Source organism: Haliaeetus leucocephalus, unplaced genomic scaffold (genome assembly GCF_000737465.1).
Source record: "Haliaeetus leucocephalus isolate CR32 unplaced genomic scaffold, Haliaeetus_leucocephalus-4.0 Scaffold184, whole genome shotgun sequence".
In the NCBI taxonomy this organism is placed as follows: Eukaryota; Metazoa; Chordata; class Aves; order Accipitriformes; family Accipitridae; genus Haliaeetus; species Haliaeetus leucocephalus.
The window spans coordinates 5,598,951-5,616,842 of NW_010972620.1; the positions used below are offsets into that span (position 1 = coordinate 5,598,951).

The 17,892-nt window shown below is 39.4% G+C and overlaps 1 protein-coding gene across 3 annotated transcripts; it reads left to right on the forward strand.

Moving 5' to 3' along the window:
- The first annotated feature begins 1,164 nt into the window (after positions 1–1,164).
- Positions 1,165–10,520, forward strand: ZDHHC6 (zinc finger, DHHC-type containing 6). Of its 3 annotated transcripts, XM_010564740.1 has the most exons (10): positions 1,281–1,367; positions 2,704–2,754; positions 3,585–3,744; positions 4,799–4,960; positions 5,574–5,627; positions 6,904–7,071; positions 7,397–7,438; positions 7,853–7,998; positions 8,087–8,130; positions 9,944–10,520. In XM_010564740.1, exons 2-10 carry the CDS (start codon positions 2,750–2,752, stop codon positions 10,045–10,047), a joined length of 885 nt encoding a protein of 294 aa, XP_010563042.1. In that variant the 5' UTR covers positions 1,281–1,367; positions 2,704–2,749; the 3' UTR covers positions 10,048–10,520. The 3 variants fall into 3 exon arrangements, with proteins under 3 accessions (XP_010563041.1, XP_010563043.1, XP_010563042.1); XM_010564739.1 differs by lacking the exon at positions 2,704–2,754 and having other exon boundaries at positions 1,165–1,367; XM_010564741.1 differs by lacking the exons at positions 2,704–2,754; positions 3,585–3,744 and having other exon boundaries at positions 1,279–1,367.
- The last annotated feature ends 7,372 nt before the right edge of the window (positions 10,521–17,892 follow it).

Genomic DNA, 17,892 nt, shown 5'->3' on the forward strand with positions numbered 1-17,892 from the left:
TGTGCCGGGGCCGGCCCCTCGGGAAGGAGGGGGTGCAGGATCGGAAAGACGGCAGACATCGCTCATCCTCCGCTGCCACCATTACCCCTTTCTCCCCGAAGGAGGCAGCCGGCCCCTCAGGCCGCTCCTTCCTCCTTATCTTCGACGTCGTCGCTTTCTGCCTCTCTCCCGCTTTGCTGCTGCTTCCAGCGTTTCCAGTATGCTCCAGTTTACTCCGTCCTTTCCCTGTTCTGTCCGTTGCGGTGACCTGGGGCTGAACGGCCGCGCTGCTTTGTCGGCAGCAGCCGTTACGTTTTACAGGTGCTTCTCGAAGCAAAACAACAGGGAACAAACAAGTCCTGTTAGCCGGGAGCCAGAACTTCAAGGTTACCTGCGCGCTCATGCAGGCCCCGTTGTATCGAAGGCTTTGCTGCTAGTAATAAGCATCAGAAGAACTTTGTTTAGCAAATTTTTTTTTTTTTACGTCAGCCAGAAAATTACGTGCTTATCTTATGTTCAGCACAGTATTATAAGTCACGGTAGAAATTTGTATTTCCTTTGCTTCAGTAATCTTTTGCAAGAGTAGTACTCAGGGACCCGAATGATGCAGGTTCCGTATCTCAAGACAGCTGGCAAGAGTTTGTGTTCCAGTGGCATGACATAAAGATTAGTAATAATTACATTTCTACTTGTGGAATATTTCTCAGGACAGAGTCTAGTGAGAAGAGGATCCTGAGGTACTCCAAGCAGGACAACTGGGTAGTCCACTTTGTGAACAGAGGATTTTGGCCAATATTACTACTTGTTATCTACAAGTCTCTCACCTTGCTGTAGTTGGCAAATGTGTGTGTGTAAGAGAGAGGGTGGCGAACACAAGCTAGCTGAACATCCATGCTTACCAGTACTGTATCTTAGTAAGCCTAGGTTGGCTTATGGTATAAAATGGAGAGACAAGGTGCACAAGTGTTTTTTAAAAATTATGAAGGCCTCATGCTGTTTTTTACTCCCAGAACTTTGCTATGAAACCCTGCTCGTACAGTCAGTCTTGCTGATGGAAGAAGTGTTTACTTCTTGTAGCAACCAGCACTTTCAGCAGTGGGAGATGGCTGCGATGATAGCCAAGAGATTATTTAATTTTGGTTTTTTTCTCTCCTCGCCACCTACCATTAAGTAGGGTTGGGTTATGAAACACACCCTGTCAGAAGAAAGCAAAGATGCTTAGGTTAGGAAAATGCCAAGATATGTATTGCCAGTAAATTGTGTATACGTCTAACACACCTATTCTTCTGTCTAAAGGAAAAATCTCAGGATTGCATGTATCTCCAATACTGTAAAGTGTGTCAATCTTATAAGGCACCACGTTCACACCACTGTCGGAAGTGTAACAGGTACTGTCTGTCTTTAAAATTGTTTTATGTCCATATTAAAGCAGCTTCAAATCTAGTGATGAGCTATTAATATAATTTGTTCTTCCACATCTTGTATTCTGCATTTTTAAAAGACTTCCATATGAACGCTATACCTGTTTCAAATACTTGCACTTTTTAGTTATGTGATTTCTATATGGGTTTACTATGTTTTAGTTTAATAAATAAATCTGTCTTTAACATTTTCTTTTTAGCTTGAAATCAGTTCCTCTTAAGAACTTCTTGACAGTTTTGACAAAACGTTGCAGTACTGTTTCAGGCAAGTGAGCCTGTGTAAATACCTAAAAATCTTTCAGTCCTTTGTAAGTTCTGAGTCCAAATGTTCACCTGCTCAGGGAGTAGAAAAGCCTATTTTGTCACCTTTCGAAATGGGAGTTAAATGTTGATTTGAGTGGAAATTTTGGACTGTTCTTTATTCTTCACTAAAGGCTTTTTCTGGAAGGCCGTCTACATGTTAAGTGAACTAATAAGCCTTTGGGGTCAACTTAAAAACTTTGTGCCTTGTTATGTGTTAGTCTTCCAACAGACTTGTTCTGAGGTAAAGGATGCTTTTATTATAAATAGCTGCACTGGAATTTAGTGCAGCTTGAAAAAAGCAAGCCATTTCAATTTGTCTGCTGTCTGCAGTCCAGGCTGTAGTTGCATTTATCTTTGGTTTACTGGGCAGGTCCTCCTCTGAAGGACTGTTAGAGAATGTGGTAAAAGGATATTGCAACACATTGGATTCATTTGTTATTTCTATAAACACACCATGCGCAGTCAGTGTGCTTTGAGGAATTGGAGACTGAAACTGTAGAGCTGTAATTTGGCTGCATCATCCTGAGATTTAAAATTAGACTCTTTTCCTTGAGTGACAATCTTTACACTGAGGACTTAGTAGAAAATGGCAGTAGGTCCTGATGATTGTCTTTGCAAAAGAAAGTTCTTTAAATAATTTATCTTTTGTCAAATGAAACTGAAGAAACTGTAGCACATTCTCCAAATCATTTTGCTGATACGCTTTAAGAATTTTCTGCCCCCTCTACTCTGGCCAAAGTAACTAATTCCCCACGTATTTCTAGCCTGTTGCAACAAAGTAGGTAACTTAAAGCATCGCTGAAAGTCTTCTATTCTGGGACAAGTTTCAGTGCGTGAATGGAGCCACTTCTTGTGGCCCACCTCAGTGGGGTGAGTTTTCTAGCTAAGATCTAGGAACTTCTTCAGAAACACTTGTGCTTATAATTATGATTACATGTTCAGGAACTTGTATAGTGGTAGTTGAGCATATGCTAATGAAGAATAATTAATTCTTTAAAAGGGAGAAACTGAACTTCCTATTGGGAATGGACTAGCTTAAAAAAATAATGAGGTCAGTAGTTCCAAAACAATTAACTTTTATTTTCAGAGGAGCTGGATATTTGTGCAGTTCAGTCCTTTATTTATCACTTATGTTTGGTGCAGATGAATTGCAACATTATAATTAGTGAGTTTTACACCTGTTGAGTTAAATCAATGCAATTTGGGATGTGGACAAATCTTTTATCAGGTGTTTTTTTGCACCTGTAAGCTACACCAAAATAACCAGCTTTATATTGAATACAAGTGTGTCTCTAGGGTGTTTACACTTGTTAAATAGATTTTGAAAAGGACTTACAGTGGTGTGAGGTCAGTACATAGCCGTTGAAACTTTCAGAGGGTCTACTACTGAAAAGAAAGGCATTGACACATTTCTGTCTGTGTATCTTTGTATGTTCTTTCTGCAAGTAGTTCACAGGGGATTTGGCATTTCCTTTATTTTCCTGGTGTGCTTATTTAAAAAAAAAACCTGGCAATAATATTAGTGCTTAATTATTGTGTTGCTAGTTCTTGCAAGTCCTATTCCAGGCCTCTGTCTCCTGGTTCTGGAATATGGTGTTTATTAGCAACTAGCAAGTTTGAGTAAAGAAGGGGAGGGATAATTAGGGAGGATAGGACCTGGGAGCACTTTTTGTTTTGTTTTCTTTCTCTCTACAACATGAAATTTCATTCTGAATAGCAACAAAAAAAGAAACTACTGTGTTGATCTGTCAGAAATTGGTGGGTTTACATGAATGAATGGAGGTTGAGTATGAGTAGTAGAAAGTTAGCTGTCCTTTTCTTGGAGCTTTTTGAAAAATATCATATATGTCCTTTATATTAATCAATATTTATTATTCACAGATGTGTCATGAAGATGGATCACCATTGTCCTTGGATCAACAACTGTTGTGGATACCAGAATCATGCATCTTTCACTCTATTTCTCCTCTTAGCTCCACTGGGATGCATTCACGCTTCTTTCATATTTGTTATGACTATGTACACTCAGCTTTACAACAGAGTAAGAAAACATAATTAAATGCTTAAAATATTATTTAAGTCAGATGGGTAATTTATCTCTAGAAGAATGAGACAACTTGGTTTCCTGAGAAGAAGCATGTGGAATTCCTTGTTATTCTTTCAACATGTACTCTCAGTTCTGCTCTCTGCCTGTGAGAAGTATGTTCATTAATTGGAGGAGAATTCAGAGAAAGTTGTTTCTATTTTTTCTGGTTTTTTTTTTCCTGTTGCTTGTCATAATCACTGGGAGTTTCCTACAGCTTTGCAATGACTGAAGACAGTTTCTGAGGAGCACTTTATATAGAGAGAGACAGGCTGTGTTTTGGCTGGCACAGAAACTAGCTGCTATTTATTTCCAACACACAAGTTAGATGCGATTTATTTTCTTTTGCTTGCCACTTTTTTAGAATTGTATCCAATTCTTCAAGGAAAAAAAAGCACGTTATTTTTGGAACTAAAAATAAATTATATTAGATTTGTTTTTAAATGGAAAAATTTAACTGCGGCAACAATGAGCAAAGCTTGTTCTGAAACACACATTATCTCAGATCCATGGTTAAAATTACAAGCTTTGATTTCAGCCTTTGTGGTTGCAGTGAAGAGCTAGAAAACATCAACTGAGTGTAACAGATGAAGGCTGTGCGTTGTATTTGCAGAGCAATAATGTTGAGAACTGCTATATGCTAAATCTTTCAGAGGAAAACCTGTAGCGTTTCCATTGAAAACGGGTACTGTGCTATGCAAACATTTTCAGTCATTTTTGTTAATGTGCCAGACTCCAGATTTTTTTTGCTAATTTTGGGCCTAACTCCTGGAGCTTGTAAGATGGCAATTTTGGTTTAGCTTTCCATCTAGATAAAGCCTACATCTAGCAAAGAATATATTTCTGGAAAGTCTTTTGAATGCTTTTTTTTCTTTTTTTTTTATTACTCCACTTGCATTATAAACCTGTCAGAAGTTGGACGCTTACCTTCAGAGCCAGATTTCTTATTGGTAACTTGTTTTGTTTCAGCAGTTGGAATGTTCTAGAGCTGAATGATATTTTCCTTTTGCAGATATCTTTTGGGTGGAGTTCTGTAAAGATTGACATGAGTGCAGCCAAAAGAGACCCTCGACCCATTATTCCCTTTGGATTGTCTGCATTTGCTGCATCTTTATTTGCCTTAGGACTGGCATTAGGAACAACTATTGCTGTTGGTATGCTGTTTATTATCCAGGTAAGTTTATGGCTTCTCTTAAAGAAGTTAAAAGCTGCACGTTTTACCTGGTTGTGGAGCAGAACCAGAATTCAGGATTGAGACAGGAGCAGTTTTTTAGAGCTAATGTTGCTGTGTAACTTTTCCAGGGTTCTGTGTTGCTTTCTCCCAGCTCCTCTGTTGCTACCACAATTCTTTTGTAATTATTTTTCATGGGAGAACTTGGAGGTGAAAATCTAATGAACTAAGAAAACGCGAGATGGGCTTTATAAACTCTGGAAAAGGCAAAACACTTGGTATTTCAGGAGTACATGCCCCTATCTCTGAACAGATATAAACATGCCTGATATATTACTTCCAATGTTTGAGATCTTTGTAAGGAAACAAAAATACTCATTTCAAGCATACAATGAAATACTGTGTGATATTGCCTAAGCGTGTAATTCTAGAGGATAGCATTAGCATGTATTTATGCTGAATCTTAATTTTGAATGTTTTATAAGTTTCAATTAAGCCTATAAAAGTTGCTTTGTTCTTTAAAGCAAATTTAGTTTGTTAAATGAAGGGGGGTTTTGTCTAGCTGATGTATTTCTGCAGAAAATCAATGCTAATTTCACCTAACAATTTATTTTAGATGAAAGTCATTTTGACAAATAAAACTTCAATCGAGTCCTGGATTGAAGAAAAGGTAAGCTTTTATTACAATATTTTTTTACTGTATTGTTTCAAAGTTTATTTATCAATTTCTTGTTTCACCTCTCTGGATTTAAACCAAAGGTGTCATTTCAATTCACTGCTGACTTAACACCTACAGCCAGCTTTTCCCTTACTATCTCTGAAATTCACTGGAATAGATGAGAAATCATTTAACTGCATAGATTTTTCTTTTCTTTTTTTGTTTGGGAGAATTGGTGTGAACATAGAAAAATACTTGCTTTATAAGAGACTTTGCTTATCTGCTTGGAATATGTGGGTGTTTTCATCTGAAACTTGAGTTGCCTTTGCTTCTCGTTATGCCTGGCTGCATCTTTAATTGTCCACCTCCCCTACCCATTCTAGGTGGCACGTTTTGGCTCATGATTTTCCTCATTTCCTATTTCTCTGATTAAACTTGGGAGGATTTTCCTTGATTTTGAAGAAGTACTAGAAAATAGTGAGATACCTAGTCTTCTTTTAAATTTCTCTTTGATTTCCATATCTTTATAGAGGTTTTCACAAGATTTTTCAGAAGAAATAGAGCCAAGCAGCAGAAGCTAAGTTTAGAGGAAGCAAAACTGCCTCAGTGTTTAGAAACTAGTTCAGTGCTACCAGGTTATTTTGTCTAAGTCCACAAACATTTCATTATTATATTGTCTTTCTTTTATTCTGTGTCAAAATTAGCACGAGGATCTTGACTATGTATTAGTACCTAAGTATTGTAATGCCTTCTCCTTGTACAGAATTTAGCTTAGCTGGATCCTAGTCCTGTTAGAGCTTTGAATAATAGGATAATGGAACATAAATGAAAGAAAACCTTGTTAAAGCTGTAGAGTAGAATTTGGAATAATCTGTTAAAATTTTTACATAAAACACGGGCTGCTAATATGTCCCTTCTGAACACAGACTGTAATATGTAGGTGTTTAATAAAAACAACAGTATTGCAAAGAGAACACACTCTTCTGTGGCTGCTCCACTAGATGTCATTATTACTGAAAGAATGAGAAGTTCATGACTGCACAATGTGGGAGATTTCAGAGCATGCTTGTATATGTAATTTGTAGTGGAATAGACACTACCAATGTTGAATTATGCTCATGATCATTAATCAAAGAATCCTGAGCTGTGGAAGTCGTTGTATGTAACTGAGAAATAGTCAGGCATCAGCCCTTAAAAAAAGCCATAAAATAAAATCGGAGCATGGGGTGGATTAATCAGTGCAGCCAGTTGACTCTCTTAATTATTGACTTCCTTAATTATTTTCCAGGCCAAAGACAGAATCCAGTACTACCAAACGGGCGAGACCTTTATTTTTCCATATGATATGGGAAGTAAATGGAAGAACTTCAAGCAAGTGTTTACATGGTCTGGGATTCCTGAGGGAGATGGCCTGGATTGGCCAGTAAGAGATGGCTGTCACCAATACACTTTGACGGTAATTGATCTGTAATGATATCTCAAATTAATCCTATCCACTAGCCAATTGTCTGCTGCCTGCTTTCCTTTGCAGTAATATACCAGCTTTTTAAATAACCAAAATAGACTGACTAGTAATACATACACTTAAGAAACAGGAGTTCTGTCGAATGTTCTCCCACTTTTGATAGACTAAAAGGTTACGCTTTTGTGACTGCTTTTAAATGCTAATGATATTTCCTGTGTTTGTTGAATGATTTCAATACCTAACTTCATTTTGTGTTGAATACACAAGTCCTTTTAAATTGAACACTGCCTAAATTTCTATTTGTAATCATTTATAGATAGAGCAACTGAAACAGAAAGCAGACAAGCGAGTAAGAAGTGTAAGTATTTGTGAAGTTTGGTCTGAAATTACTTTGAAATATCAGTATAAATAAATGTAAGTAATTGCTGAGACTATTTCTTTTCCTGATTTTTAAACTTAGCAATTAAATAAAGACTTCATGTTTCCACACAGTGCGCTGCAACATCTGCTTAATTAAACTTAGTATTTAGCTTTCTTTGCATTTGCTCCTTAGTTTCCAGATGGTAAGAAACGTGATAATAAAGATGACTGTGCTTCATTGTTAAGCAGTTAATTTAGAATTTAGAGTCCCTTTGACAGCTGTTGTCATTATGCTCAAATCTAACAGTATGCTTGAATTGATTTTTTTTTTTTCTTTTTTTTGGTAAGAAACTGTCAGCAAGGCCATAACTCCTTACAATAATATATTGCCATGTCGTGTTCAAATTTGTAGGTGCGGTATCGAGCAGTAGAAGATTACAGTGGTGTCTGCTGCCCTGTGACTAAAGGTGTTAAAACATTCTTCACAACACCATGCACTGAAGAACCTAGAATTGCACTGAGTAAAGGGGATCTGATTTTAGCCACAAGAGGCTTAAAGTTAGTGGCTCCACACCTTTATGTTTGGTTAAAAGAAATATTGACATTAGTTTTGGCATCTAATTACCTATTATGCTTTCTTCCCCAGACACTGGATGTACGGTGAGAAGATTCTCGACTCAGCTGCTGATGGTATGAAGCAGTTATTTTCACTTTTTCTGTTGAAAATTAAAAATCAATTTTATAGCTGTCTAGAAATGTGGACAATATTACATGTTCAGTTCTCAAAATGTACAATGACTGACCTTACTGGCATTAGCTTCTCTCCCCTCTAAAACCACATCCAGAGTTTTTACTCTTTACCTCTGGTAGACTTGCCAGTTTTGATAAACATTAAATGAATCCGTCAGACTGAAAGATCACTCATCTAGTAGTTTATCAAAGATTGAGTGGGAAGGGGGACACTTCTTCATATTCTAAGGAAAAGGTAGACTTTTAGACTCTACAGAGGTTAATGATGATTTCTTTTTTTGATATTTAAATAGCGATCTTTCTTAAACACATTCAGATTTCCTACCTAAACACCCTATGTACGTGTAAGACCTGGGATTACTCTCTGTACATCTTAAAAACAAGGAGACATTATGTCTTTGGCTTGGGATCAAATCCAAGGACTTTGACATGCATTTACAAAACTAACAACTATGGCTATCAAAGATGTTAAAGACTCCTGCTGGTCTGCAGAGAGACAACATCACAGCCACCTGCATTGAAATTTTTACATTTTTTTTAGTTTAGCCCTCCTGCTTAGGATTGAGCTAAAATTTTACCTGCCAGAGGGTACATTAGATGCTGTTGTCTCTTCCAAACAATTGTTAATTCATTGCATGTACATTCCGTGTTGGCAAAAGAGAGGCAGCTGACAGTCACTACATTGAAGGTGTCCATGCTTTTCATAGGAGGTCTGAAAGCTTCATGGGCTTAAAAGTACTTTGGCAGCTTACTCCAATGAACTCCTTCAAACATCAAACCCAAATGAGTCATTGAAATGAGTATGGTAACACTTTGTATTGCATTGCTTCTTATGAAGATTAGCAGGAGAGATCTGTGCTATATCGAATGTGGTTTTTTTAAATCAGGTGAAATGTGGTCTGGGTGGGGAACTTGGTGTATACTGAGAGGCTGGATTAGAATTCAGACTATTATTGGCATTTTGGAGAACTAGGCTTCAAGAATGTGATGAGATTTGTTAGTAATGTATAGCAAAATGGTATAAATAGGCAGGAATAACAAGCTGCACTATAACAAGATGGAAAAATTAATGGTTAAGTAGCAGTTCTTCTGAGGAAAACAGAGTCAGTCATAATCTTAAGATGAGTCAACACTTGCAAAAAACATAAGAGCATATAGCTTCCCAGATGCTACTCAACATTGGCAGAGACTCAGCTGAAATACTGCCGCAAGTAACAGGAGTTACTGCATCTCAAGAAAGAGGAAGATTAGGTGTAAAGGGTTGAGAGGAGAACAATGAAAATAATCAGAGTACTAGAAAATGTGACTTACAAGGGAAAGCTGGAAGAATTGGGATGACATGCCTGGAGAGGAAGAGGAGATGGGAGAAAGCCTGGTTATGTATAAATATTCATCAGCTGTGTGCAACTCAGTTGTAGAGAAGGTTGTCAGCTGCTTCCTGTGTCCCTGGTGTGTAGAAAGAGGAGCTGTGAACTTGAATTCTAGACAGAAAGGTTCAGATAGGTATTAGGAAAGATTTTCTCAGGGTAAGGAAGGTAGAGCACTGGAAAACTTTGGAGATCTCCGAAAACATTTTAGGCAGTGGGAGAGAATCCATGCCTCCCCAGGCAATGATGTTAGGAATGACTTAGATCTCCTACCTTGGAGAAGAAAATAACCTAAGTAACCTCTTGATGTCTCTTCCAGTCCTGTGTTTTTCTTCTATAGTGGTTCATGTTTTGTCCCAAGTTAATGCAACTTTTCATGTCTTAAGGTGGAATAAGAGAACGAGGCTGGTTCCCTAGGAAATGTGTGGAAAAATGCCAATATGACTCTGAAATGGATCAACCAGTGGATGGAGAGAAGAAAAACAGATAGCCTTCTCATTTTTTTAATAAGAAATGGAATTTTTACTTCAGACCACAATCCTTTACTTGAAATTTTCTGTGTATTACTTTAGACTTATGCAATGAATATGTTAGGACAAGGGTTTTTTTTCCTCGCGGCTGAAAGGGTTGGATATGCCTGTGCCATGGTTTGCATACTTTTTAAACAATAAATAATTGAAGAAGCCATTCAATGGATTGCCTTCAAGATCCATCTTTCTCATCCTAAGTCAGGTTTTTTTCTTTTTGCTGTTTAAATTGCATTCTGAGGGTTCATATTTTAGTTTTTTTCTTCAACCGCATCTGATTGTGATGCGTGATGCTTATCTTTTGTATTTTACTTTCTCTGAAGCTGCCCCTGAAAACTAAAATAAACATCTGATTCAAATTCAAGATAAAATTTGTTACCTGTGACTTTTAATGATGTGAATTGTCCACCTCAAATAAATGATACATTCATATTTACTTGTGGATTTAATTGTTCTTAGACGTGCAAGAGCTAGTTTGTAGGCATGGGAATGTGAACTGATGGGAGAATAAAGATTTCACTGTTGTAAGTTGTTTTTCAAGGTTAGAAAGACTTCAGCTCTTGCTACAAGAATATTCTGTGCTTTTAGTGGCAAAAAAGTATAGCCAGCTGTATCTGCTCCCTCTGAAATCTGAGCATGTACCCAAAAAACTGGAGTTCTTGATCCATCTTAGAATGAAAGGAAGCAGTAGTGCCAAGAATGGAAGTCTTTGTGAGCCTAGTTGCTACTGTGATTAACATCTTTCCTAAAGCATTTTTATTTAGCATCTGGTATGGATTATTGGAAGGAAGACCTTAAAATGGAGTAACCTGTACCAGGTGAAGGCTTCCTAAATGTATCTTAAATATAGCAGGTGGTTTTGTTCTCTCATAGTTAGTCTAGTTGCATGTCAAATGTTGAGAGTTTTTGCAAATTACTACTTTAACACCTGGTTTACCTTCTCCTGCATGAGTTGTCTCAGGTAGATGAGCATTTCTTAAACAATATTAAGTGTATATAGAAATAACTACATACAGACAAACTAGCATTACTCTTGTATGCTCCTGCTCAGACTCTATCTCTATCTCCAGGTTTTTGTTACCTCCAGCCTGCTGTGCGTTAGTGCTGATGGTGAGCCATAATCCTAAATCCTAGGCTGTTCTGAGCTGTGGCAATGGTGAGTTAGTGTTCAGTTTCAGTAGCTGGCAAGCAGGTGCTTTGCCCCTCTTGAAATCAAAGCACTTATTTTCTAGAAGCAGGCTTCATTAGAGGTATGGGAGGGTGTCATATTCCTAGTTTCCCTGCTAGTAAGAGCTGAAAAGCTGTAACTCAGCAGGATGTAGCTGTTTTGGAATATGAGCAGAAATTAATATGAAAACCTCCAAATTGCATGGAATACTCTTAGTCTCAACTGCAGTAGTTTCTATTAAGTGTCTGGAGTCTAGAACCAAACAAAGATTACAAAAATAAGCTTGTCTTCCAGCTGAGGAAGCTGGCAGCTAAGGACCTGTTGTTCTTGACTTTGAAATGATTAAGTAGCTGCTATCTATATTAGTAGGCAGCAATTAGCAGTGTAATAAGAACAGATTAACAGCACTAATGACCACAGTTGATTGTTAGCTATTAGGAGGGGAATTTATTTAAGCTGTGGTCTGTTTATAGGGGACTGGATATCTTCTAGAGTTGAAGAGCATCTTCAACTCTATTTCAACCTTTCAATCCAAGCAGAATTTTGCACACCAATATCAATGCATGCTGAACTACAGCATGCCCAGGAGCTCTGCTTCAGAAGCACGCTTACAATCTGAAGTGGACTCTATGTTCGGTGGGGGTTTTTTTAATGCTTTCATCTTTTTTCCCTGTAGCTGTAACTTCGGTCCCACCTCTTCCCTTTTGTAGCACGGGTAACTGGTGTTTCTATTTACTGTTAACAACACCTTCACTCAGTAGTGCTTGCCTACGAACAACCAGCCAAAACAACATGCATACCTCCTAAAGGTGTTTAGAGATTCTGCAGGAAACAAAATACAAGCTATCTTTCCATTGCTGAAAACAACTGTATCAGAGCATGAAGTTTAAAGACAAACCACCTGTAAGGAACTCTGATTCTTAATACTAGTAGATTTTCTTTTCCTTTCTTTCTACCATCCCATTCTACCTTTTTTTTTCTTCCTCATTCCCCACTGCCTGCTTTTTGCTTGAGAAAGACCTTTGTTTATTAAGGAAAGGAGCATGTATAGATTTGACATAACTGTTCTGCAACAACTCATCAAGGAATTAGTTGATTTTCTTTTAGGTTCAAATCCCTAGAAAAGCCAAATCTGGGGGAACCAAAAAGCAAGTGTCTTTTTCACACAGCAATTAGCTCTATTAAACTATCTCTTGCTTTTCCCTGAGGGAAGAATTGCTCTTTTTATTTAAAATTTTGAGCTTTGCATCCTTTCTATCAGCAATTCTAGACTTGCAATGCCACACTAGCCTAGTGTCATGACCCAATCAGCAAGCTACCCTGGGTAGCGTGGGAGGTCGTGTAAAGCTCAAAATCCCCTCAAAGTGAATTAAGGCGAAGCGACGCCAAATGACCAATCAAATTGTTTATTGAGTGAAAACAGTAGCAAAGCATATACGTATGTGTGAAAACTCTAGATATTGCTGTCTGCCAGGTGAGTCAGGGAACCAAAGGGAAAGGGGAGGGGAGAAGTTTATCTGACTTTATAAAATGATTCAACGTCAAACTTTAACTCTATGGATGAACTATTCAAATGACTGCAACATCAAACTATGTATATGAAGTGAGGTAGATGTGGTGAAGAAAAGGAAGAGCAAGATAAAGTGCTGCAAAGAGAAGGAGGAGCAAGATAGATAGGAGAAGAAGAGAGAGAGAGAGATCACCACCCTAGGATCCAGTGACTTCTCGCAGGTCCGGTTTCAGATGTAGTCCGTAGGGGGCACGTGCGCTGCCCAGGGTCCCTTTTTGTCTTACATAGTCTGGTTATCAGTGTCCCTCCCAAAGGAGGAGTATCATTGAGCATGCGCAGTTGTTCATCTGGAAAGTTCTCAAAGAGTTCAAGGAATGGGTCTGCGGTAGTTGGGTTGTTGTTTAGGTTCCGAGTGTAGTCTCATACCGGCGCAGGCGCAAACCTTTTGTGGTTGTAGGGAGACTAATGCAGGAAGAGGCACTGTCCCGCCTCCGCAGAACCCATCTCTGTCTGCAGTCAACTCCTTTTCAAGACAATTCCTTTGAAACATACTGACAGAGTTCCCAGAATCAGTCCATGACACCTAGCGCAGGCTCTAGTATGATGGAAAGTAAGGGTAACTGCATACTGAAGAGGAACCCTGCCCTGCTATTTAAAGGAAAACAATTAAGTAGGCTAATAAGAAATAGCCACCTACGTTAGTTCAGGCAGTTTTTGCACCAAACCAGAAACGGAATCTGTCGTAAAACCAAACAATACTGGCCACAGTAAATGGACATCTCAGGCAGCCTGTTCAGCCACCAAAGCAATGAAAGTTTTGCTTTCTACTCATCTGCCCTTGCTTTGGACTCCAATCCAAAGAGACTCTCCTTTGCAGAATGAAGCTACTGACTGTGCCAGGTGTCTCAGTTCTCAATGAGGAAGGGGCTAGATTACCACATACAACAGGCTGCAAATGACTGTTCTTGGTATTCTTATGCCTGGTAACTTTGAGGTGATTACCAACAGTAGATGAAATGGATGACAGAGTTCTCTCCTCAGTAGTATTAACCAGGAGGCTTCTGATTTTAATCCAGATCTCTTAAGAGTTGAGTAAATACAAGCTTGTCCTAGAGTTTAAGCATCTCCCATATGTTTTTTCAAATGCAAAGTAGTGATCAGGAGGAGAAAAGAGAACTTCCCATGCTAGGAAGCGAGTAATTCACACGTTATTTAGTTTGTACAACTGAGTTGCCTAGCTACAACATTAGAGAATGATTCTAGAGCTGTCTTGAGAGCATTGATTGAAAAGAACCTCATTAAAGCCAAATGATGAATTAAGAGTCAGTATTTTCCTCTGAACACTTCCTTTCTGGATCAGGAACAGAAGAGACTAACCAGTAATTATTGTTGCAAGCACAGGGGTTATTTCATAGAGATGGAAAGAAAATACACTTAAATTGTATGTTGGTATACAATTCTTATATGATTCGGAGAGCTGAAATCAGGCAATCTAATCCCTGATGCAGCACATATGATTGTTTCCAATTTGTTAAGTAAAAGGAAGGTATATCATCAACATTCATATTAAATATCTACCTTATGTGAATCGTATCTTTATTAGTCATGGTCCTTGTCTCTAAATTGGAGAGACATGGATTAGACAGACAGACCACTCAGTGGATAAGGAATTGGCTGGATGGTCACACTCAAAGAGTTGTTGTCAATGGCTTGATGTCTGAGTGGAGACCCGTGATGAGTGGTGTTCCTCAGGGGTCGGTATTGGGACCAGCACTGTTTAACATCTTTGTCAGCAACACGGACAGTGGGATTGAGTGCACCCTCAGCAAGTTTGCCAATGACACCAAGCTGTGTGGCGTGGTCGACACACTGGAGGGAAGGGATGCCATCCAGAGGGACCTTGACAGCCTTTAGATGTGGGCCCATGCAAACGTCATGAAGTTCAACAAGGCCAAATGCAAGGTCCTGCACATGGGTCGAGGCAGTCCCAAGCACAAACACAGGCTGGGTGGAGAATGGGTTGAGAGCAGCCCTGAGGAGAAGGACTTGCAGGTATTAGTGGATGAAAAACTGAATATGAACGAGCAGTGTGCGCTTGCAGCCCAGAAAGCCAATCACGTTCTGGGCTGCATCAAAAGAAGTGTGGCTAGCAGGTCAAGGGAGGGGATTCTCCCCCTCTACTCCGCTCTCATGAGACCCCACCTGGAGTACTGGATTCAGCTCTGGGGACCCCAGCGTAAGAAAGACATAGACCTGCTCGAGCAGGTCCAGAGGAGGGCCACAAAGATGATCAGGGGCTGGAGCACCTTCCTTATGAGGACAGGCTGAGAGAGTTGAGGTTGTTCAGCCTGGAGAAGAGAAGGCTCTGCGGAGACCTTACAGCAGCCTTCCAGTACCTAAAGGGAGGCTACAGGAAAGATGGGGAGGGACTCTTTATTGGGGAGTGTAGTGATAGGATGAGGGGTGATGGTTTTAAACTGAAAAAGGGCAGATTTAGATTAGAAGTAAGGAAGAAATTCTTTACTCTGAGGGTGGTGAGGCACTGGAACAGGTTGCCCACAGAAGTTGTGGATGCCCCATCCCTGGAAGTGTTCTAGGCTGGGTTCGATGGGGCTTTGAGCAACCTGGTCTAGTGGAAGGTGTCTCTGCCCATGGCAGGGGGGTTGGAACTAGGTGATCTTTAAGGTCCCTTACAACCCAAACCATTCTATGATACCTCATTATTCAGCATGTATACACATCTATAGTGCAGACCAAATGGATCAATTCATAATGGACAGCTACTAGATGAAAGCATTTTAAAGGAAGTAGAGAAGAGTGGACATTATTTTTGTGCCAGTCTGTATCATGGGAAAAAAACTCGTGGAGAATTGAACTTCATTGTAACTATAGCCAATCCTTACCTCAAATCTTTGTTCACTGACTTCAAGTACTGCTGTACTTTAACAGTACTTCAAGCCTGCTGTAGCTTTCTCCAGTGCTCAAACAATAGCCTGAAATAATTTTTGCACCATTTCAATGCAAGCATGCCTAAAGTACTCCTGTTTTCACTTCAGATCTATATCGTGGAAGCAGTTCATATGGCAGAAGCAGCACCCAAGAGACCAGTTTCAGACCAATTTATACTTGAATTGCTGTGTATGTTTTATTGTTCAGACAGTGCCATTACCCATTCAATTCTGTCTTTGTAACAGCTATTAGCAGGTGCCACAGACATGGAAAATCTAAAGCACTGTAGTTTGCCACTGTGAGAAGAGGCTTAATTGCCATTAAGACCAAACCAAGTTCAGAGATTGAGGTGGTTTTCCTCTTCCAAAAGAGAAAGCATCTCTACTGTATTAGAGAGTGACATGTACAAAATTACTACTTTCTGAGACGTGACACAGAAAAGTAGACATTCTCTACTCAGTTCACAAGTAGGAGATCTCTTTAAGCTGAATGAAGCACTGTGATTGGTATCTGAACTCTGCTAGTTGAAGAGCCCTCCACAGAGTGCTGGGCTTCAACATCCAAGCAGATCTCTGTAGGGAAGTTTCACTTGTTGATACAATAAACAACGTACCTTTGGGGCACTGCAGCAGGATCACAGGATTCAGCCTCAAGTTTATACAGAACTTAGTTGCACTAGATTTACTGTCTCCAACTGAGTTGCTCATCAGAACCCAGTTTTAGTATACATTTCTTCTTCCCTCTGGTTCCCTTTTTTCTCCCCAGTCTCACCTCGGGGGAAAGATCAAGCCATCAGTAACTTTTAAGTCATGTTGTTTTAAGGATGCACGGGAAAGATGAGCAGCATAGTTACATGCACTTTCAGAGTCTTAGAAGCCTTTATAGCCTCACATTATGACAAGCACAATAAGTGACACAACAGTTCCCTGAAAATGTGAAGTTCTTTGGGTCTAGACTAGAAACAGAATTAGGTCAGTTGTTTTTACTAGTCAAACCTAAAGATGCCTTACAGCAAGAGGTGGGTCTTTCCTGACCAACAGATCTACTGGTTGGTTTTATTTTGGGATATCTGACTAAGAGCATTAAATACAGAGAGGAACAGCCACTAGCTGTAAGAAACACACAGACAAGAACTGGCATGGGAAAGCTGCATGTACTCCTCCCCCCGTTACATCCTTGTTAGCACTGCATTGCCTTTTGGATTGATACAGCCCACTGCTACAGGGACAGGGAGGAACTGTCAGCAGAGACAGCATACACTGAGCAAAGACATGTTTCTGAAGATGGAGACAGTACACATCTTGCCTAAACAGTTTTCTAAAGAAGCAGCTTTAGCCCTAGAAAATGATATCTGGTGCCTTATTTCATGCAATAGGCTGAGCTGGAAGAATGAATTTATGCTGAGGACTTTGGCACATACGGGCTTACTACATGGAAAAGAAAGTTGAATAGAGGAGCAACATCTGGTCTGGCACTATCTTATTGCCTCATGGCTTGAGCTGTGGCTGAGCAGTGACAGCACAGGAAACAAGTTAGGTTTCTGCAGCAGTTGTGTTCTAGCTGCAGCTATATATAACCAGGCAGCAATAAACCTTGCAGCTGACAGTCTGGTTGCAGCAGAGAAACAAGTCACACAGGCTTCGGTCTGATTGTGCAGTTACAATTTATTGCATCCTATATCCTTAGGAATGACAGCTAAAGTTTCCCAGTTATCTGGCTCAAAGTCGTAAGTGTAGAGGCTTTATAACTGCCATTGCATTTGAGAACATGTGCAAAAACTGATCCAGTGCCTCCCCTACTAGAGTATAAAGCATACATAATTTAGACACACATACCTTATGAACCAGTTGATGCCAGAATACTCATTTTCATTAAAAACAAGCTATACTGTGTGGTCTAGGGCTAGGAACAGGAAATTCACTTCTCTATTTGCTGAACAGATGTTAAGCTCCAATTCATATTATGACAGCTTGAGGTGAGACAGGTTATAGCGTCCTGAGTGGAAACTGAAGTGTTATTTTCCTGCATTTGGTTTTTTAACTATCTTTTAACTATCTTGGTTTTTTAACTATCCCAAAAAGACCATGTAAGTGCATGAAAGAGTTCAGTCTGATTGCAGATCAATCCCCAAAAGGTCACAATAGAGTTCATAGTTGGAGCAGGAAAACAAGATTTATGTTT